Source organism: Hemibagrus wyckioides, linkage group LG14 (assembly GCF_019097595.1).
Source record: "Hemibagrus wyckioides isolate EC202008001 linkage group LG14, SWU_Hwy_1.0, whole genome shotgun sequence".
NCBI classification, from domain to species: domain Eukaryota; kingdom Metazoa; phylum Chordata; class Actinopteri; order Siluriformes; family Bagridae; genus Hemibagrus; species Hemibagrus wyckioides.
This window is the reverse complement of record NC_080723.1, coordinates 19,991,848-20,010,000: the sequence shown is the minus strand read 5'-3', so window position 1 is coordinate 20,010,000 and position 18,153 is coordinate 19,991,848. Positions and strand designations below refer to the sequence as shown.

At 39.0% G+C, this 18,153-nt stretch overlaps 3 gene segments (V, D, J or C); 1 reads left to right on the top strand and 2 right to left on the bottom strand.

The window, feature by feature from the left end:
• Positions 1–4,650: 4,650 nt before the first annotated feature.
• On the bottom strand, positions 4,651–6,238 carry LOC131364562 (probable non-functional immunoglobulin kappa variable 6D-41). The segment is given in 4 exon segments: positions 4,651–4,681; positions 5,251–5,385; positions 5,758–6,079; positions 6,190–6,238. Coding segments are annotated over 4 exon segments (537 nt in total).
• A 90-nt stretch (positions 6,239–6,328) lies between these two features.
• LOC131364561 (immunoglobulin lambda constant 6-like) lies at positions 6,329–7,960 on the top strand. The segment is given in 3 exon segments: positions 6,329–6,357; positions 6,792–6,844; positions 7,505–7,960. Coding segments are annotated over 3 exon segments (402 nt in total).
• A 747-nt stretch (positions 7,961–8,707) lies between these two features.
• On the bottom strand, positions 8,708–10,041 carry LOC131364560 (probable non-functional immunoglobulin kappa variable 6D-41). The segment is given in 3 exon segments: positions 8,708–8,819; positions 9,549–9,882; positions 9,993–10,041. Coding segments are annotated over 3 exon segments (495 nt in total).
• Between the last annotated feature and the right edge of the window lie 8,112 nt (positions 10,042–18,153).

Below are 18,153 nucleotides of genomic sequence, written 5' to 3'. Positions count from 1 at the left end.
CATACTTTCACAGGGGGCTTTGGGTTTATAATTTTATATGTGCGCTATTTTGACGTAACAAATAATTGAGAGAAATCATCACTGAAAATGTGATTCAGATTGAAGATGTAAATCATTTTCTTTTAAATTAAATTATACAAATGCTTATGATACTTTCCAAGCCCCATCTAATAGTCAAATACTGACACGATGGTTATGGAAATTAAACCTTTTTAACCATGATTATATCTCTGTAGATTATCATATTTTACTAAAATATAATTTTTCTAACAAAATTGAGAATATATTTTATTTGGTTAGTGGAACTCCCACAACATCAGAATGGTTAGTTGGGTCCTCTGTTGCTGTGAATAAATCTCAATGATTCAGTTGGTCACAGTGTCAGTGAGCAACACCACCCCAACCTCCACACCATGAGGCTGTAGTCATGAGGTGATCAGACTGCAGAGAACAGCAGCACTACAGAGAGCTGAAGGACCAGAGCAGAGTAAAGTCCTTCACCACTGACACAAGCCAACAGACTGAAGGACACTGTGCCTGACCCACACCTAAAAGACATGCACCAGACCCTGAAACATCAACACCAGGAAAGTCCATCAATCAGGAATGGGACTGTTGGAGTCCCATGGAAACATCCCATGGAAACATCAGTACAAAACTAACACTTATTAGTAAGACAATATCAGGAAAAATGGAAACCTGACCATTAAGTTGGAATGTGTTTTCATGAGGTGTAATTGGATTTTGCTACAAGACCCATGCCTGCAAGAAAAGATGCACACAAAAAACTGTATGAAAACCAGTCTTTGTGAGCAGGACATTTGGAGTGAATGTGTGGAGAATCATATGAAACAGAAATGAATTTGATAATCAGATACTTGATATTTGCAAAATTATGATATTGTGACAGTAATCACCATGACTGTAGAAAACTACAAAAAAAGTGGATGTAAGGGACTGTGTGCAGTGTGCTGTGATGATTATTGAGTGATTTCTAATGTGAGTTGTGAGTTAGTGTGGTGTGGTTCCTCTCCTCCACAGAGTGACATTGTGTCGTATCACATCCTCCAACTCAGCACCTGCAGTCACTCCCAGCTGCAGCAGTTCAGTCTCTCTACAATCTGACTGAGGGAGGTTTTTGTACGACTCTATAACACTGTGTGAACCAGTAGCCAGTGATGGAATGGTAACTCTGACAGTAGTAATCTCCTGCATCTTCAGTCTGGACTCCACTGATGGTCAGAGTGAAATCAGATCCAGATCCACTGCCACTGAAACGAGCTGGAATACCTGACTGTCGCTGATTTGTATATTTGATCAGGAGTTTAGGAGCTTCACCAGGTTTCTGCTGATACCAGTGTAAGTAGTTATTACTATACACTGCCTGACTGGTTCTACAGTTGATGGTGACTGTTTCTCCTGGAAGAGCAGATTTCACTGCAGGAGTCTGAGTTACTGTGGCTTGACCTCTGCATTCTGAAAAATACACAATAACGCAGCATGAAACTGAAATATTCTAATAGAAATAATAAGTGTATTAGTATGAACAGATCATTGTAGAGATAAAATATGAAGCAGTGTCTGACCTTGAGTCCAGAGGATCAGTGTCCAGATGAAGACGGGGATGAAAGTCATGGTAGCTGTGGGTGAAGTTGCTGTAGCAGCAGCTCTCAGTCATGAAGTGTTAAAGTCACAGTGCTATAAACACTCCCAGAGCACTGAAGCATGTGCTGCCAATGCAAAGTGTCCTCTAAGTATGGAAACACCTTTACCACATTCCCCCAATCTTACTGTCATTCTCACACTACTACAGAGTTATTGTGTGAATTTTACTTCTGGAGTCAGAAGGAGATTTTCTGGAAAATACTTTTAGGTATAAGTTGCATAAATAAGTGAATTAGAAAAATAATTTTATGAAATATTTCTTTCAATTGTATAAATGCAGTAGAGAAATGACAGAAGTTCAGATTTTCTCTTTAATTCCATCAGGATTCAGACTGACTACAGAGGAGATGTAGAAGAGACCAACATTAAAAAGTTATTCTTTCCTATATTTATGTGTCATGTTTATTGTGTTTCTGACTGTAGAGATGAATCTCATCACTAATCCATCATTCAGTGTTATTTCTCCTCCAGTCTTCTGCAGTGTGTACAGTACACTGTGCTCCAGAGTCAGACTTTTTTACTGAAACATCACTTAAACAGTTTAAACAGCAGAGTGATGAAGAAAACTTACTTATGAAAAAATCTTCAGTTATACAGTTGTGTTCTGTAAATATAACAACAATTATTGAACTGTCTGTGTCTGTGTGTGTGTGTCTGTGTGTGTGTGTGTGTGTGTGTTCACTGTAGTGTGACAAAGGTCTTTGAACAACGGCTTCATAGGAATGTATCACTGTGGTGGACTTTTGGTGGAGGAACCAAACTCATTATGAAAAGTAAGGGCCTTATTTGTTTATATACTCAAAGAGTCATTACATAATCTTGAAATAGATTTACTGCCAATTATTTCTTTGAAATTTAGATGAAAATTGCGTGTGTAAAATGTGTTGTGAAGAGGAGAGAGCTGTTTCTATAAATGCTTTTAGGTCGTGTTTTTTAATTATGATTAAGTCACTTCATCTATTTTTAAGGTTCATGTGAAATGTTAGATTTTATTTCATTTACTTTGTTGCTTTGCGTTACTCTAATTAATTATCACAATGGAAATTTGTGTAACAGTTTGTTTTATTTTTTGTTTAATTGTTTTAATGTTGATTTCCCATTAAATTATAACCCATAAATAATTATTAAGGTTATCTAAAAAATTGAACAGAGATGACTTCACCATGGTGTGATGGTTATTTAAGCACGGTGTGTTTTATTTAATAGATGGAGATTTTGTTGAGCTGCAGTTTGGTTGGATAATGTTATCAGAATTGTGTCCTGTTGTACAATGTCCAGATAAACTACTGCATCTGCTCTACAGCTGAACTGAATGACCAAATATCACTGGACCGTGGATGGTGCTGAGGTAAATGAAGGGGTTCTGACCAGCACAGAAGAACAGAAGAACGGCGTCTACAGCCGCAGCAGCACCCTGACCCTCAGCAAAGAACGCTGGGAGGAGGCTGAGGTGTTCGGCTGTACCGTCTCCCACCACGACACCACTCAGGTCGCCTCGTTCCGAAAGAGCCGCTGTGAAGTCCACTAGAATTCAAGTGTACGCTTTAAACCATGCTTAGCAGTCTGAGGTGATGTCAGTGGTGTAGCTCTGCTGAAATAAAGCTTCAATGTGGAAAGCAGGTCTCCTTTTTCATTAGTGAAGTGTCTTTGGCAGCGATTTGGAACAGCACCTTTAACAGCAGGTCGAGTGCAGCGCTGTGTGTTGTGCTTGAGTGAGTTTAGCTGAAGAACCATGAACATCTGCTGAAAGTGGTGATCTATTCTGGGTCTCAGAGCTCTTCATGCAAATCTGTATGTGTGTGTGTGTGTGTGTGTGTATTACACTCTTCAGTCTGCCTCTTTATTTACAACCATGGGAGGAGGAACACTTTCAATTCTTATTTCTCTGATTGGTCAGAATTTGCATAAACTATCAAAACATTTAACAAATTTCAATAAAATACATCAAAGAATAAACTGATGTATGAAAAAACATTTCAAATGATCTCTTTTAATGGAAAATAGCAACTTTGATAACAATGAAACATCTAGTGCTTTTTTTATTTGGATCTTCTAATACTTGTAGTCGTAATCTATAATAAGGGTCAAGACACTGACTGACACAGAGAACGTAGACAGATCCATCCTTAAATTAGAACCCAGAAACTAGAACAGAAATGAAGAACTATTGCGATGAAATAATAAAAAAGAAAGAAAAAATGAAATATACAGAAAGAGCTCAAATGATTCTTTAATCTTTATTCAGTCTTGTTCATGTAGTGATGAGTCTATCAGCATCATCATGGCCCAGATACAACAGACTGCTCTGAGTTAATCATGACTTAACTAGTAAGCAGATACTTACAGGAATGTTGTGTATGATTTTAGAACAATTTTGAAGGTCCTGATGATGTAAAATTCATGGAATATGGGATATATTTTAATCACTTTTAGATAAAAGCAATAAATCAGTCATTCAAGGATGACAATAACTATTTAACTTTAGTTGAAGTGTGTGTAATGTGCTACATCTAACATAGATACAGGTACAACTTCTGTAATGACAGGAACAGATATAGAATGGTCAGGGGTCATGGATAAAGCTGGGTCATTAATGGAGGAATCAGATTATATTAGAGCCACACCTCCATGCTATATGTCTCCTGATTCAATATTGCACCAGGCATGAAGGAGACCTGAGGCACAAGACAGCACAGGAAGTAGTAATGCACTCTCTGTCTTGAGAATATTTACATTTACAGCATTTATCAGATGGCTTTATCCAGAGTCACTTACAAAAGTAGAACTGCTTTGTAATCTCCAAAAACACATCCTCACTGACTAATAAAATATTATGAAGCTAAATCCCTGTTAGAGGAGATAGCTTAAGTTAGTACAGCAGCACAGCAACAGTAGAAGATGAGGTTTTCTAATAAATTCTCATTTTAGTGCTTGGTGTTTGAAGGGAATTGGTCTTTCTTTGAAGACAGATAGTGAATCAGCTTTTCAGTCAGCCAGAGGAAGTTCATTCCTCCACCTGGGGGCCAAGTCAGAGAAGAGTCTTAATATGAAGAGAGAAGGTCATATGGTGTAACTCAGAGAGCACAGCATCCTGACATGGGGATGCTTCTTCAGTGATATACAGCAGCTCAGTCTTACTGAGATTTAGTTTCAGTTGATGAACTGCCATGATGAGATTTCTGCCAGACATCATGAGATCTGTGCAGAACCAGAGGATGAGGAAAGCCATGGAGGAAGAAGAGAAAGAGTGGAGAATTCAGGAAGTATGGGAGGGGTTAAACTAGATAGTGGTAGGTAAGGCAGGAATGGATGATGGGTGGATGAAGACCAGGTCCAGAACATGTCACCCATTGTGTGTTAGAGGGAAGCTGTTGATGGTCACATTAAAGGAGTTCAAGAGAATGACGGCAGGCAGGAGGACAGGAGGCTTGTCTGAAGGGAGGTTTCAGTCTAAAAGTAGAGGAAGTGATGAGGTCTCAGTAGGATGACCGCTGGATCAGATTAATTTTTGACAGAAACAAATTGAAAGAATGAAATTGTTTAAGATGAGACAGTACAAGAGGTGTGTAATAGTGTGAGACACACAGTGTCCCTGAATCCTCTGCAGCAAACCAGGTCTCAGTCTGCACTAGGAAATAAAGAGAATGAACAGCAGGTTCAGGGTCAAGAGGAGTTACACCAGTGACTGAGTCAGAGTCCAGATCAGGACCAGAGTGTAACCTGAAACAGGCACAAGACAGAGACTGAGGCTGAGACCAGATTAAGAACAGGGATTGATTCTGGGTCAGAATTAGAGAATGTACTGAGGGTAGGATTAGTGATAGAGTTGTGATAAATAGAAAATTGCAGAACTATTTATGTTAAACTGTTGGGTGTGAGGGACTGTGTTCAGTTTGGTGTAATGATTTCTGAAGTGATTTCTAATGTGAGTTGTGAGTTAGTGTGATGTGGTTCATCTCCTCCACAGAGTGTCATTGTGTCGTATCACATCCTCCAACTCAGCACCTGCAGTCACTCCCAGCTGCAGCAGTTCAGTCTCTCTACAATCTGACTGAGGGAGGTTTTTGTACGACTCTATAACACTGTGTGAACCAGTAGCCAGTGATGGCATGTCCACTCTGACAGTAATAATCTCCTGCATCTTCAGTCTGGACTCCACTGATGGTCAGAGTGAAATCAGATCCAGATCCACTGCCACTGAAACGAGCTGGAATACCTGACTCTCGCTGATTTGCGAGCTTAATCAGGAGTTTAGGAGCTTCTCCAGGTTTCTGCTGATACCAGTGTAAGTAGTGACCATATGAGCTGCTGTGATACACTGCCTGACTGGTTCTACAGTTGATGGTGACTGTTTCTCCTGGAAGAGCAGATTTCACTGCAGGAGTCTGAGTTACTGTGGCTTGACCTCTGCATTCTGAAAAATACACAATAACGCAGCATGAAACTGAAATATTCTAATAGAAACAATAAGTGTATTAGTATGAACAGATCATTGTAGAGATAAAATATGAAGCAGTGTCTGACCTTGAGTCCAGAGGATCAGTGTCCAGATGAAGACGGGGATGAAAGTCATGGTAGCTGTGGGTGAAGTTGCTGTAGCAGCAGCTCTCAGTCATGAAGTGTTAAAGTCACAGCGCTATAAACACTCCCAGAGCACTGAAGCATGTGCTGCCAATGCAAAGTGTCCTCTAAGTATGGAAACACCTTTACCACATTCCAACAATCTTACTGTCATTCTCACACTACTACAGAGTTATTGTGTGAATTTTGTTTCTGGAGTCTGATGGAGCTTTTCTGGAAAATACTTTTAGGTCAAAATTGAATAAATAAATTAATTGGAGAGAAAAGTTGAATCTTGAATATTTGTTTCATTTCTTGGAAATTTTCAGGAGTTAGGACTAACTAATGATTTATTTTACTAATGGGGAAATCGTTAATCATACAGTTGTGTTCTGCAAATATAACCACAATTAGTTAACTCTGTTTGTGTGTGTCTGTTTGTGTGTGTGTGTGTGTTTTTGTGTGTGTGTGTGTGTGTCGGTGTGTGTGTGTGTGTGTTTGTGTGTGTGTGTGTGTGTGTGTGTGTTCACTGTAGTGTGACAGGTTTTTGTATGACGGCTTCATAGGAATGTATCACTGTGGTACACTTTTGGTGGAGGAACCAAACTGTCTGTGGGCCGTAAGTAACCTGTTTATTAATTACTGAAATGGAGTGTGTTCAGATTCTTCATAAAAAGTAAAAAGATTATAGTCCATATGGGTTTTTTTGTCTTTAAATTCCCTTTAATGAAATGTGAAGTCAGGATAAAGTCATTTTGTTTCTGAAATTTAACTTATATTAGATGTTTCTCAAAATGTATCTCACTACAGTACTAATAGTTCATTTTAATTTATAGTAAATTTACAACCAAAACATATATTATTGTTTGTGCAAATTACTGTAACAGTGTTTCACTGAATAATTCTAACTACATTTAATATCTCAGAGACTCTGACTTTATGAACAGATGACCTGAAGGCTAGAATGAATTTATTTAAATTATAAATTTGTTTTACTTTAAATGCTGTTTAATTACATTATAAAATGTGTTTAATATTTCTTATTATTGAAGGTACAGTACAATTAAATTTGAACTTTTAATGTTCACAATAATATAAATCATTATAGCTGTAAGATGAAAAAGTATTAGAATTGAATGTGAAACGTTTGTGATGCTCCACTGATCTCAGTTCTGCTCTGTAAGATATAAAGGGAAGTGAAACACACACAGTGAGCTGAAACAAAGCCTGAGTGACTGACAGCTGTCCATTCCTGTCTCACCTCTGTGTGTGTGTGTAGGTGTCACCCAGCCCAGTGTGACGGTGCTGCCCCCCTCCAGTGTGGAGCTGCAGCAGGAGAAGGTCACACTCATGTGTGTGGCCTACAAGGGCTTCCCCTCGGACTGGAAGTTGAGCTGGAAGGTTGATGGCAGCAGCTGGAGCTCGGGGGAAAGCAGCAGCACCTCCGTTCTGAACGCTGACGGCCTCTACAGCTGGAGCAGCACACTGAGCCTCCACCCGGAGCAGTGGAGGAACAAGGTGGTGACCTGTGAGGCCTCCAAAGACAACCAACCTACTGTGGTGAGCACAGTGAACACAGAGCAGTGCTCAGAGCTGTGAGATCACACACACTTTACTCAGCTCACCTTCTACTGCTTCACTGTGTGGTACATGTGGCCTTTACTGCTCAAATCATCCTCTCTCATCATTTCATTTGTGTTATTAACATGTGAGCTCACACACTCCTCAGTTTAACTCAGCTCTTCTTCTTAATTATCACCTAAATATGTGTTAAGTGTGTGGATCACTGCAATGTCCTGCTTTGAATTATTAATAAAAGCTTTTGAATCAGTAAACACGCTTGCTTTACATTGTTGATTAAACACATCATACACAAATCACCAATGCATCTGTCTCAGTATCTGCTGTAGAACCTGATCATTCATGAGAAAAACAAATAATAATAATAATAATAATAATAATAATAATAATAATAATAATAATAATAATAATAATAATAATAAATAATAAATAATATCATTATTATTCTCCCATGCCATTTTATTCCATACTTTCACAGGGAGCTTTGGGTTTATAATTTTATATGTGCTGTATTTTGACGTAACAAATAATTGAGAGAAATCATCACTGAAAATATGATTCAGATTGAAGATGTAAATCATTTTCTTTTAAATTAAATTATACAAATGCTTATGATACTTTCCAAGCCCCATCTAATAGTCAAATACTGACACGATGGTTATGGAAATTAAACCTTTTTAACCATGATTATATCTCTGTAGATTATCATATTTTACTAAAATATAATTTTTCTAACAATATTAAGAGTATATTTTATTTGGTTAGTGGAATTCCCACAACATCAGAATGGTTAGTTGGGTCCTCTGTTGCTGTGAATAAATCTCAATGATTCAGTTGGTCACAGTGTCAGTGAGCAACACCACCTCAAACTCCACACCATGAGGCTGTAGTCATGAGGTGATCAGACTGCAGAGAACAGCAGCACTACAGAGAGCTGAAGGACCAGAGCAGAGTAAAGTCCTTCACCACTGACACAAGCCAACAGACTGAAGGACACTGTGCCTGACCCACACCTGAAAGACATTCACCAGGGGCTGAAACAACTTTATAAACATTTATAAACATATTAACATCATTTATGTCAGATTTGGACATAAACTGAACTTATCTAAGGTTGTTACAGTTACCCTAACATTAAGCCTAGATTATGATAAGAATTAATTTTATTGTTTATATTTTCTGATACTCTGGAGTTAATGTCAAACACCACAGTGAGTCAGTGTGTCCAAACAATATAAGGACTACAGAAAAACGGACAATTAAGTTGGACTGTTGTTGAAATATTGTGGGTTTTCAGGAGATAGGGCAATGGGATTTTACTTCAAGACTCTTACATTCATGAAAAGATGCACACAAACAGAACTGTATGAAAACCAGGCTTTGAGAGCAGAATAGTTTAGATGGAGTAGATGTAGGGGGATGAGACAGAACAAAAATATATGTGATAATCAGATACTTGATATTTGTAAAACTGTGACGTTTTCAATTGTGACAGTAAGCACCATGATTGTAGAAAACTACAAAAGTAGTGGATGTGATGGACTGTGTGCAGTGTGCTGTGATGATTATTGAGAGATCTCTAATGTGAGTTGTGAGTTAGTGTGGTGTGGTTCCTCTCCTCCACAGAGTGTCATTGTGTCGTATCACATCCTCCAACTCAGCACCTGCAGTCTCTCCCAGCTGCAGCAGTTCAGTCTCTCTACAATCTGACTGAGGGAGGTTTTTGTACGACTCTATAACACTGTGTGAACACGTAGTTGCTACTGATGTAATGTTCACTCTGACAGTAATAATCTCCTGCATCTTCAGTCTGGACTCCACTGATGGTCAGAGTGAAATCAGATCCAGATCCACTGCCACTGAAACGAGCTGGAATACCTGACTCTCGCTGATTTGCAAACTTAATCAGGAGTTTAGGAGCTTCTCCAGGTTTCTGCTGATACCAGTGTAAGCAGTGACCATATGAGCTGTGATGATACACTGCCTGACTGGTTCTACAGTTGATGGTGACTGTTTCTCCTGGAAGAGCAGATTTCACTGCAGGAGTCTGAGTTACTGTGGCTTGACCTCTGCATTCTGAAAAATACACAATAACGCAGCATGAAACTGAAATATTCTAATAGAAACAATAAGTGTATTAGTATGAACAGATCATTGTAGAGATAAAATATGAAGCAGTGTCTGACCTTGAGTCCAGAGGATCAGTGTCCAGATGAAGACGGGGATGAAAGTCATGGTAGCTGTGGGTGAAGTTGCTGTAGCAGCAGCTCTCAGTCATGAAGTGTTAAAGTCACAGCACTATAAACACTCCCAGAGCACTGAAGCATGGAAAATGCAAAAAAAAAAAAGAAAAAATATTTGCACTACAGACGTTACAAACAGAACTGAAACTAGTAGACGGGAAAAAAAAAGTTTGCAGAATTTGTATTTAAGGCACTTTTCTTGTTAAATGAATCATTTAAAATAAATATACAGTACCATATGCTTTCTACTTCATCAAGGTAACTTCATATCAACAGTTTTCACAAAATCTATCAAAAGATGGTGGTTGAGGTGTCTGATGGCATTTGGAAAAAAACTGGCTCAAATGCTTTGTTACCTTTTTTCAGACAGCAGGGGTGTGTGTGAGGGGTTTGTGGGGTCCAGGCAGTGATAAGCCTGCTCAGGATGCTCTGAATAGCCCCCCTATAGAATGTGATCAGGACTGGGGGTGGGATAGGGGTTTTTTCCGGCTTTGCAGAATGTAGAGAGATTGATGGGCTTCATTGGGGATGAAGCTGATATTGATCAGGTGAGATTCTCTGCCAGGTGAACACCAAAGAATTTGGTGCTATTGATCTCCACTGAGGATCTGTTCAGCACAGAATGGCCACTCTGTTCTCTCCTGAAGTTAACAACCATCTTTTTTTGTCTTGTCCATGTTCAGAGACAGGTTGGTGACATTAGGCTGTTAGCTGTTTCACCTCCTCTCTGCATGCTGACTCATTGTTCTTGCTGATGAAACTTACCACAGTTGTGCCATGGGTAAACTTGTTGATGTTATTTGAGCTGTGCGTTGCCACACACTTGTGAGTAAGCAGAGTGAACAGCAGTGGACTGAGCACACAGACCTTAGTGGCCTCAGTGCTCATTGTGGTGATGTTGGACATGCTGCTCTTTATCTGTGCTGACTGAGGTCTTCCAGTCAGAAAGTGAAAGAAAGAGGGAGGTGTTCAAGCCCTGCAGGCTCAGCTTTTCAGTCAGATGCTTATGGAATGACTATGTTGAATGCTGAACTGAAGTCTATGAACAGCAATCGTACATATGTGTCCAGATGGGTAAGTACCAAATGGAGGGTGGTAACAATCACATCATATGTGGTGTGCTTGTCATGATATGCAGACTGCAAGGGGTCCAGTGAGGACTGCAGTGGGTCTTGTGATGAGCCTCTCAAAGCACTTCATGACAATAGGTGAGAGTGTGACAGGATGATAGTCATTGAGGCATGACACTGAAGATGTCTTCGGCACAGGGAAGATGGTAGTGGTCTTGAGACTTGTTGGTATGACAGCACTGCTCATTGGAACGTTGGAAATGTCAGTGAAGACTAGCTGTTCTGCACATCCTCTGTGCACTCTGCCAGGTATGTTATCTGGTCCAGCAGCATTCTCTGGGTTAACTCTGTGTGGAAAGACCAAGTAACTGTATGAAAAACGTCTTTATGAGCAGGATATTATAGATGGAGTAGGTATGTAGGGGTTCAGATAGAACAGAAATAAATTGGATTAACATGATTTTTGTAATGCCATGATGTTATTAATTGTGACAGTAAGCACCATAAGTGCAGAAAATGACCAAAGAATTGAATGATGTGACTTCCGGTCAGCAACCGCAATGAGTAGATGTGGAAAATAGACAGTCCCATTAACACTTAATTTCTTCACTCCTTTATCCGCTCTTGTGTGTTAAGTTTACTTTTTAGGGTATTATATTCTTATACTCTACCCTATGGTCACCTATTTTTGACATACAATGGCTACTACGAGTGTTAAAACCGGGAAAGAGGATGACTCTGTGACTGTTTTAACGGTCGAGGCTATCTCCGAGCTGCTGGATAAGCACCGTGTAGCATTAGCGGCTGAATTTAAATCTTCATTTAGTATATTTGAAAAGAAACTGGACCAGATTCAAGCCAAAGTAGAGGACCATGGTCAAAGCTTACCTTCATTAGAACTTGCTACGGCTGACCTGAGCCAGCATGTAAGTGAGTTGGAAAATATCTGCTCCGGTCTTCGGGAAAGCAACTCCAAGTTAATGACCAAAGTTATAGACCTAGAAGGCCGAAGCAGGAAACATAAATGGTGTATTCTAGGCCTTCCAGAATCTACTGATGGTGGACTCCTTACTGAATTCTTTTCAAAATTTTTGTGTGAAATGCTCCCATCCCCACCAGAGATTGTCAGAGCCCACCGTATACCTGCATCCAAACCCGCTTCTGGACAGAGACCTTGCCCGGTCATTCTCCGTGTACACCGGTACCAGATTAAAGAACTTTTGATTTGGGAGGCACGGTGGAGAGGGAAACTGGAAAATCGCAGCCAGCAGATCCGGGTCATAGAAGATTACGCTCCCGAAGTTTTAAGCCAGCGAGCCGAGTACAGGGACGGATTTGTATAAACGTGGGGTATGAAGGAAAGGGGTGTGGGGGGTTGTGGGATCTCCAAAGCCAGTACTTTGTCAGAACTGTTTAGACAGTTTATCTAATCATATGTCTGTTTGTGTTTTACACATTTGTTTTAAAGATGACACTTGGCATTTCAATATAATCTATGTTTACCAACCTGCACTCTCTTTCAATGATAATGAATAGTTCTTTAAACTTTGTGAGCTGGTATGTTAAGGGCCTAAACCATCCGGTCAAAAGAAGGATGGTGCTCTCACACCTTAAACAACTTAACACTACAATTGCCTTTTTACAAGAAACTGACATTCACAGTTCTGATAACTCTCGCCACATGTCACACTGGGGAGGGCAGCACTACCACTCGACCTTTCAGGCCAAAGCTAGGGGGGTTTCAATTCTTATTAACCCAAACATCTCTTTTGAGCACCATAATGTTATTCCGGACATGTCTGGTTGCTATATCATTGTCTCAGGGAAATTATTTAATACTAACATAGTGCTGGCTAATTTATATGCTGCTATTTATGCTACTAAGTAAATCTGCTATGCTACTTCAGTCTTATCTTTGCAGTTATGGTATCTCTGACATATTTTCTAGAATCGATTATTTGCTTATAGACAATCAACTGATCCCAATGGCTCTTGTGCTTATCAGAGCATCGTGATATCTGATCATGCTCCAGTTGTTATGTCTATGACACTCCCTGATCTCCCTCAATTTAAGAAACATTGGCGTTTTAATTCATCCTTATTGGTAGATGAAAGATTAAATTTATGGAAGACCGGATAGTTTTTTTCTTAAACACAAATGATATATCTGAAGCTTCAAGTTTAACTGTTTGGGATGCTCTGAAAGCCTACCTTAGAGGACAAATAAATTCATACACTGCAAATATGAAAAGGAAGGCATATAAAGAGCGAAAAGAATTGGTCGACCAAATCCAAGAAACAGAACGACAATATGCTCTATTTAAAAACCCTAATGTCTATAAAAAAAAAAAAAACATGTAGAATTGCAAACTAAATTCAAACTCATCTCAACACATTTAATTGAACCCCAGTTATTAAAGAGTAGGAGCCAATTTTACATTCATGGTGACAAATCTGGGAAACGATTAGATAATCAGTTAAGAGAATTTAGAGCACAGCAACACAACAAAAATTCAAATGGAGAATGGTGGCATAACTACTGATCACTCTAATATTAATCTAATATTATTACAAATTTTTACTCTCGATTATATACCTCTGAATTCCCAGAGGACCATAGTTCAGTTGAGAATTTTCTGACTCAATTAAATATCCCAATACTGTCCCCTGATTTTAGATAAAGATTAGAAGAGCCCATATCACAAGAGGAAATAATCTCAGCTATCTCATCAATGCAAACTCCGGGTCCTGATGGGTTCCCTGCAGAATTTTCTTAATCATTCTCCTCATTCCATGCACCACAACTAGCTTTGGTTTTATCAGAGTGGTTTAAGCGAGGTAAATTGCCAGCATCATTTAATGAGGCTCATATCACCCCTATAGCAAAGAGCCAACAGAGTGCTCTTCATATAGACCAATCTCTCTTTTTAATGTGGATGTTAAAATCCTTGCTAAAGTCCAAGCTTGAAGATTAGAGAATGTTCAACCCTCAATAATATCTGAGGACCAGACCCTGCTTTATCAAAAACCGTCATTGTTACTTTAATATTTGGCGCCTTATGGATATTTTGTACACCCCGTCAGATGGGATTCCCGAGTGTGTCCTCTCTTTGGATGCTGAAAAAGCCTTTGACTGTGTGGAATGGGAGTATTTATTTAAGGTCTTAGAAAAATTCAGTTTTGAACAAGTTTTATCACTTGGGTCAGATTATTATATTCAAGCCCTGTCGCTTCAGTCCTGATGAATTCACAGCAATTTCAACCATTCAGCCTTCAGCGGGGAACTCGTCAAGGATGTCCTCTGAGTCCATTGCTTTTTAACCTTGCTATTGAGCAATTAGCAATTGCATTTCGTAGTTGTAGGGATATATCTGAGATTTGGAGGCAGGGAGAAGAACATAAGGTCTCCCTTTATGCAGATGATCTTTTACTTTTCATATCAGATCCTGCCACCTCTCTGCCACCTTTGCTGTCACTGCTCACTAAATTTGGTCTTTTTTCGGAATATAAACTGAATTTGCACAAAAGCGAACTGTTTCTGTTAAATAGTGAAGCACTGACAACAGAAATGCACAACCTCCCTTTTAAGATAGTGAAATACCAGTTTACCTATCTTGGTATCACAGTGACAAGAAAACATAAGTACCTTTTTAAAGAAAATTTTGCTGGGTTGCTAAATCAAACAAAAAGGAACTTGGGACAATGGTCACCACTGTCCATGTCCCTGGTGGGCCGAATTTATGTAATTAAAATGAATATTCTCCTTAAATTCTTACATCTTTTTCAGTCTGTTCCTGTTTTTATTCCCAAATCTTACTTCAATGCATTGGATTCAATTATATCAACTTACCTTTGGAAAGGTAAGCATCCTTGATTGAAATAAGTCCCTACTTCACAGATTTAAAAGTGATGGTGGCATGGCTGTAACCAATTTTCGTTTATACTACTGGGCAGCAATCATTCGTTCTCTCACCTTTTGAGCATATTTCCATAACCAACCTAATCGGCCTGCCTGGGTGGAAATGGAGATAAACTCTGTCAAAAACCTCTCTGTGTCTGTACTTCGTGGATCTGCACGCCCCCTCCCCTCAATTAAATCAATCAATAATTCAGTTATTAGGCAAACTCTGAGAGTGTGGGCTCAGGTCAGAAAGTACAGTCGTACTTTGGGCTTTTCTCTCTCCAGCCCTATTGTATCTAACCATCTCTTGCAACCTTCTTTACAACATTCGGTATTTCAAGAATGGCACAGTAAAGGCATTAAGCTTTGAAAAGATCTTTTTATTGATCATAAGTTTGCATTGTTTGAACAGCGGTCCCAAAGGTTTAATCTTTCCAAATCTCACTTTTTCAGATATTTGCAAATAAGACACTTCATTAGCTCTTTGATACTATACTTCTCTGAGGCTCCGGATGCAAATATTATAGATAATCTATTATAGATAGACTGTTTAAAGGCCTAATATTTATGGCATATTAATGGGTTTGAGTTAAACCATTTTGAATAAAATTAAAACTGCTTGGGAAAGAGAACTAAATCTGACATTCTGGTGTACTCTCGTAACGAGACCAAACATGTTGTTCATGTCAGAACCGTCCTCCAAAGACTCCGGGAACACCAGCTATTCCATTAATATTTACACTTGCAGCATTTGGCAGATGCCCTTATCCAGATTGAGATACAGAGGTAGAAGTGCTTTGTAATCTCCATCAAACACACCCTGAGGGTCGAATAAAATATCAAGACTCCCTGTTAGAGAAGTTAGCATTAGTTCTTACAGCAGCACAACAACAGTAAAAGATGAGATTTGTCATTTAATGCTGTGTTTAATGCTTTGTGTTGGCAGTTGGTCAGTGAAGAGACAGTGATTCAACTTTTCAGTCAGCTAGAGAAAGTTCATTTGTCCACCTTAGGGCCATGTTCAGAGCTTAATGCAATATGAGGAGAGAACATGAGGTGGTGTGATGTTTCCGTGAACTCCTGAGTTACAAGTTTAAACAGCAGAGTGACTAAGAACTTACTCATGTAAAAATCTTCAATCAAATAGTTGTTCTTTAACTCTAACAAGTTATTGAACTGTGTTCATTGTAGTGTGAAAGAGGTTTTTGTACAATGGCTTCATAGGAATGTATCGCTGTGGTACACTTTTGGTGGAGGAACCAAACTCATTATGAAAAGTACCTTTTGTTTAAATGCTCATAGCGTCATTACTTTGTTTGAAAATCAATGAAACTGATAGATTTACTGCAAAATAATACTGAAATTTAGATATAGAAATGGGTCTTCTATAAAATAGAGCAAAGTGAAATGTGGTGTGAATAGGAGAGCTGATTCTATAAATGCTTGTCATTTAAGGTTCATGTGAAATGTTGGATTTCATTTTTGCTTTGTGTTACTCCATCACAATGGAAATTTGTGTAACAGTTTGTTTTTTGTTTAAATGTTTTAATGTTGATTTCCCATTGAATTATAACCCATGAATAAGGTTATCTAAAAAATTGAACGGAGATGACTTTACCATGGTGTGATGGTTATTTAATAGATGGAGATTTTGTTGAGCTGCAGTTTGGTTGGATAATGTTATCAGAATTGTGTCCTGTTGTATGATGTCCAGATAAACTACTGCATCTGCTCTACAGCTGTTAAACTGAAGGACCAAATATCACCATGTTCAGTTTGATAGATTTCACATTAACATTAATCTAATTGTGTTTGTGTGTTCTGCAGCTGGTCCAGTGGTGAAGCCCTCCTTCCTCTCTGCAGCGCTCTGAGGGAACGGCCTCACTGCTCTGCCTGCTCTCGGCCTATTCTCTACAGGGGGCGCTGCTGAGCTGGACTGTGGATGGTGCTGAGGTAAATGAAGCACAGAAGAACGGCATCTACAGCCGCATCAGCACCCTGACGCTCAGCAAAGAACGCTAGGAAGAGGCTGAGGTGTTCGGCTGTACCGTCTCCCACCACGACACCACTCAGGTCGCCTCGTTCCGAAAGAGCCGCTGTGAAGTCCACTAGAATTCAAGTGTACCCTTTAAACCATGCTTAGCAGTCTGAGGTGATGTCAGTGGTGTAGCTCTGCTGAAATAAAGCTTCAATGTGGAAAGCAGGTCTCCTTTTTCATTAGTGAAGTGTCTTTGGCAGCGATTTGGAACAGCACCTTTAACAGCAGGTCGAGTGCAGCGCTGTGTGTTGTGCTTGAGTGAGTTTAGCAGAAGAACCATGAACATCTGCTGAAAGTGGTGATCTATTCTGGGTCTCAGAGCTCTTCATGCAAATCTGTGTGTGTGTGTGTGTGTGTGTGTGTATTACACGTCAGTCTGCCTCTTTATATACAACCATGGGAGGAGGAACACTTTCAATTCTTATTTAACAAATTTCAATAAAATACATCAAAGAATAAACTGATGTATGAAAAAACATGTCAAATGATCTCTTTTAATGGAAAATAGCAACTTTAACAATGAAACATCTAGTGCTTTTTTTTTTTTTTTTTTTTTAAATTTGAGTCTAATACTTGTAGTCGTAATCTATAATAAGGGTCAAGACACTGATTGACACAGAGAACGTAGACAGATCCATCCTTAAATTAGAACCCAGAAACTAGAACAGAAATGAAGAACTATTGCGATGAAATAATAAAGAAAGAAAAAATGAATGAAATATACAGAAAGAGCTCAAATGATTCTTTAATCTTTATTTAGTCTTGTTCATGTAGTGATGAGTCTATCAGCATCATCATGGCCCAGATACAACAGACTGCTCTGAGTTAATCATGACTTAACTAGTAAGCAGATACTTACAGGAATGTTGTGTCTGATTTTAGGACAATCTTGAAGGTCCTGATGATGTAAAATTCATGGAATATGGGATATATTTTAATCACTTTTAGATAAAAGCAATAAATCAGTCATTCAAGGATGAAAATAACTATTTAACTTTAGTTGAAGTGTGTGTAATGTGCTATATCTAACATAGATACAGGTACAACTTCTGTAATGACAGGAACAGATATAGAATGGTCAGGGGTCATGGATAA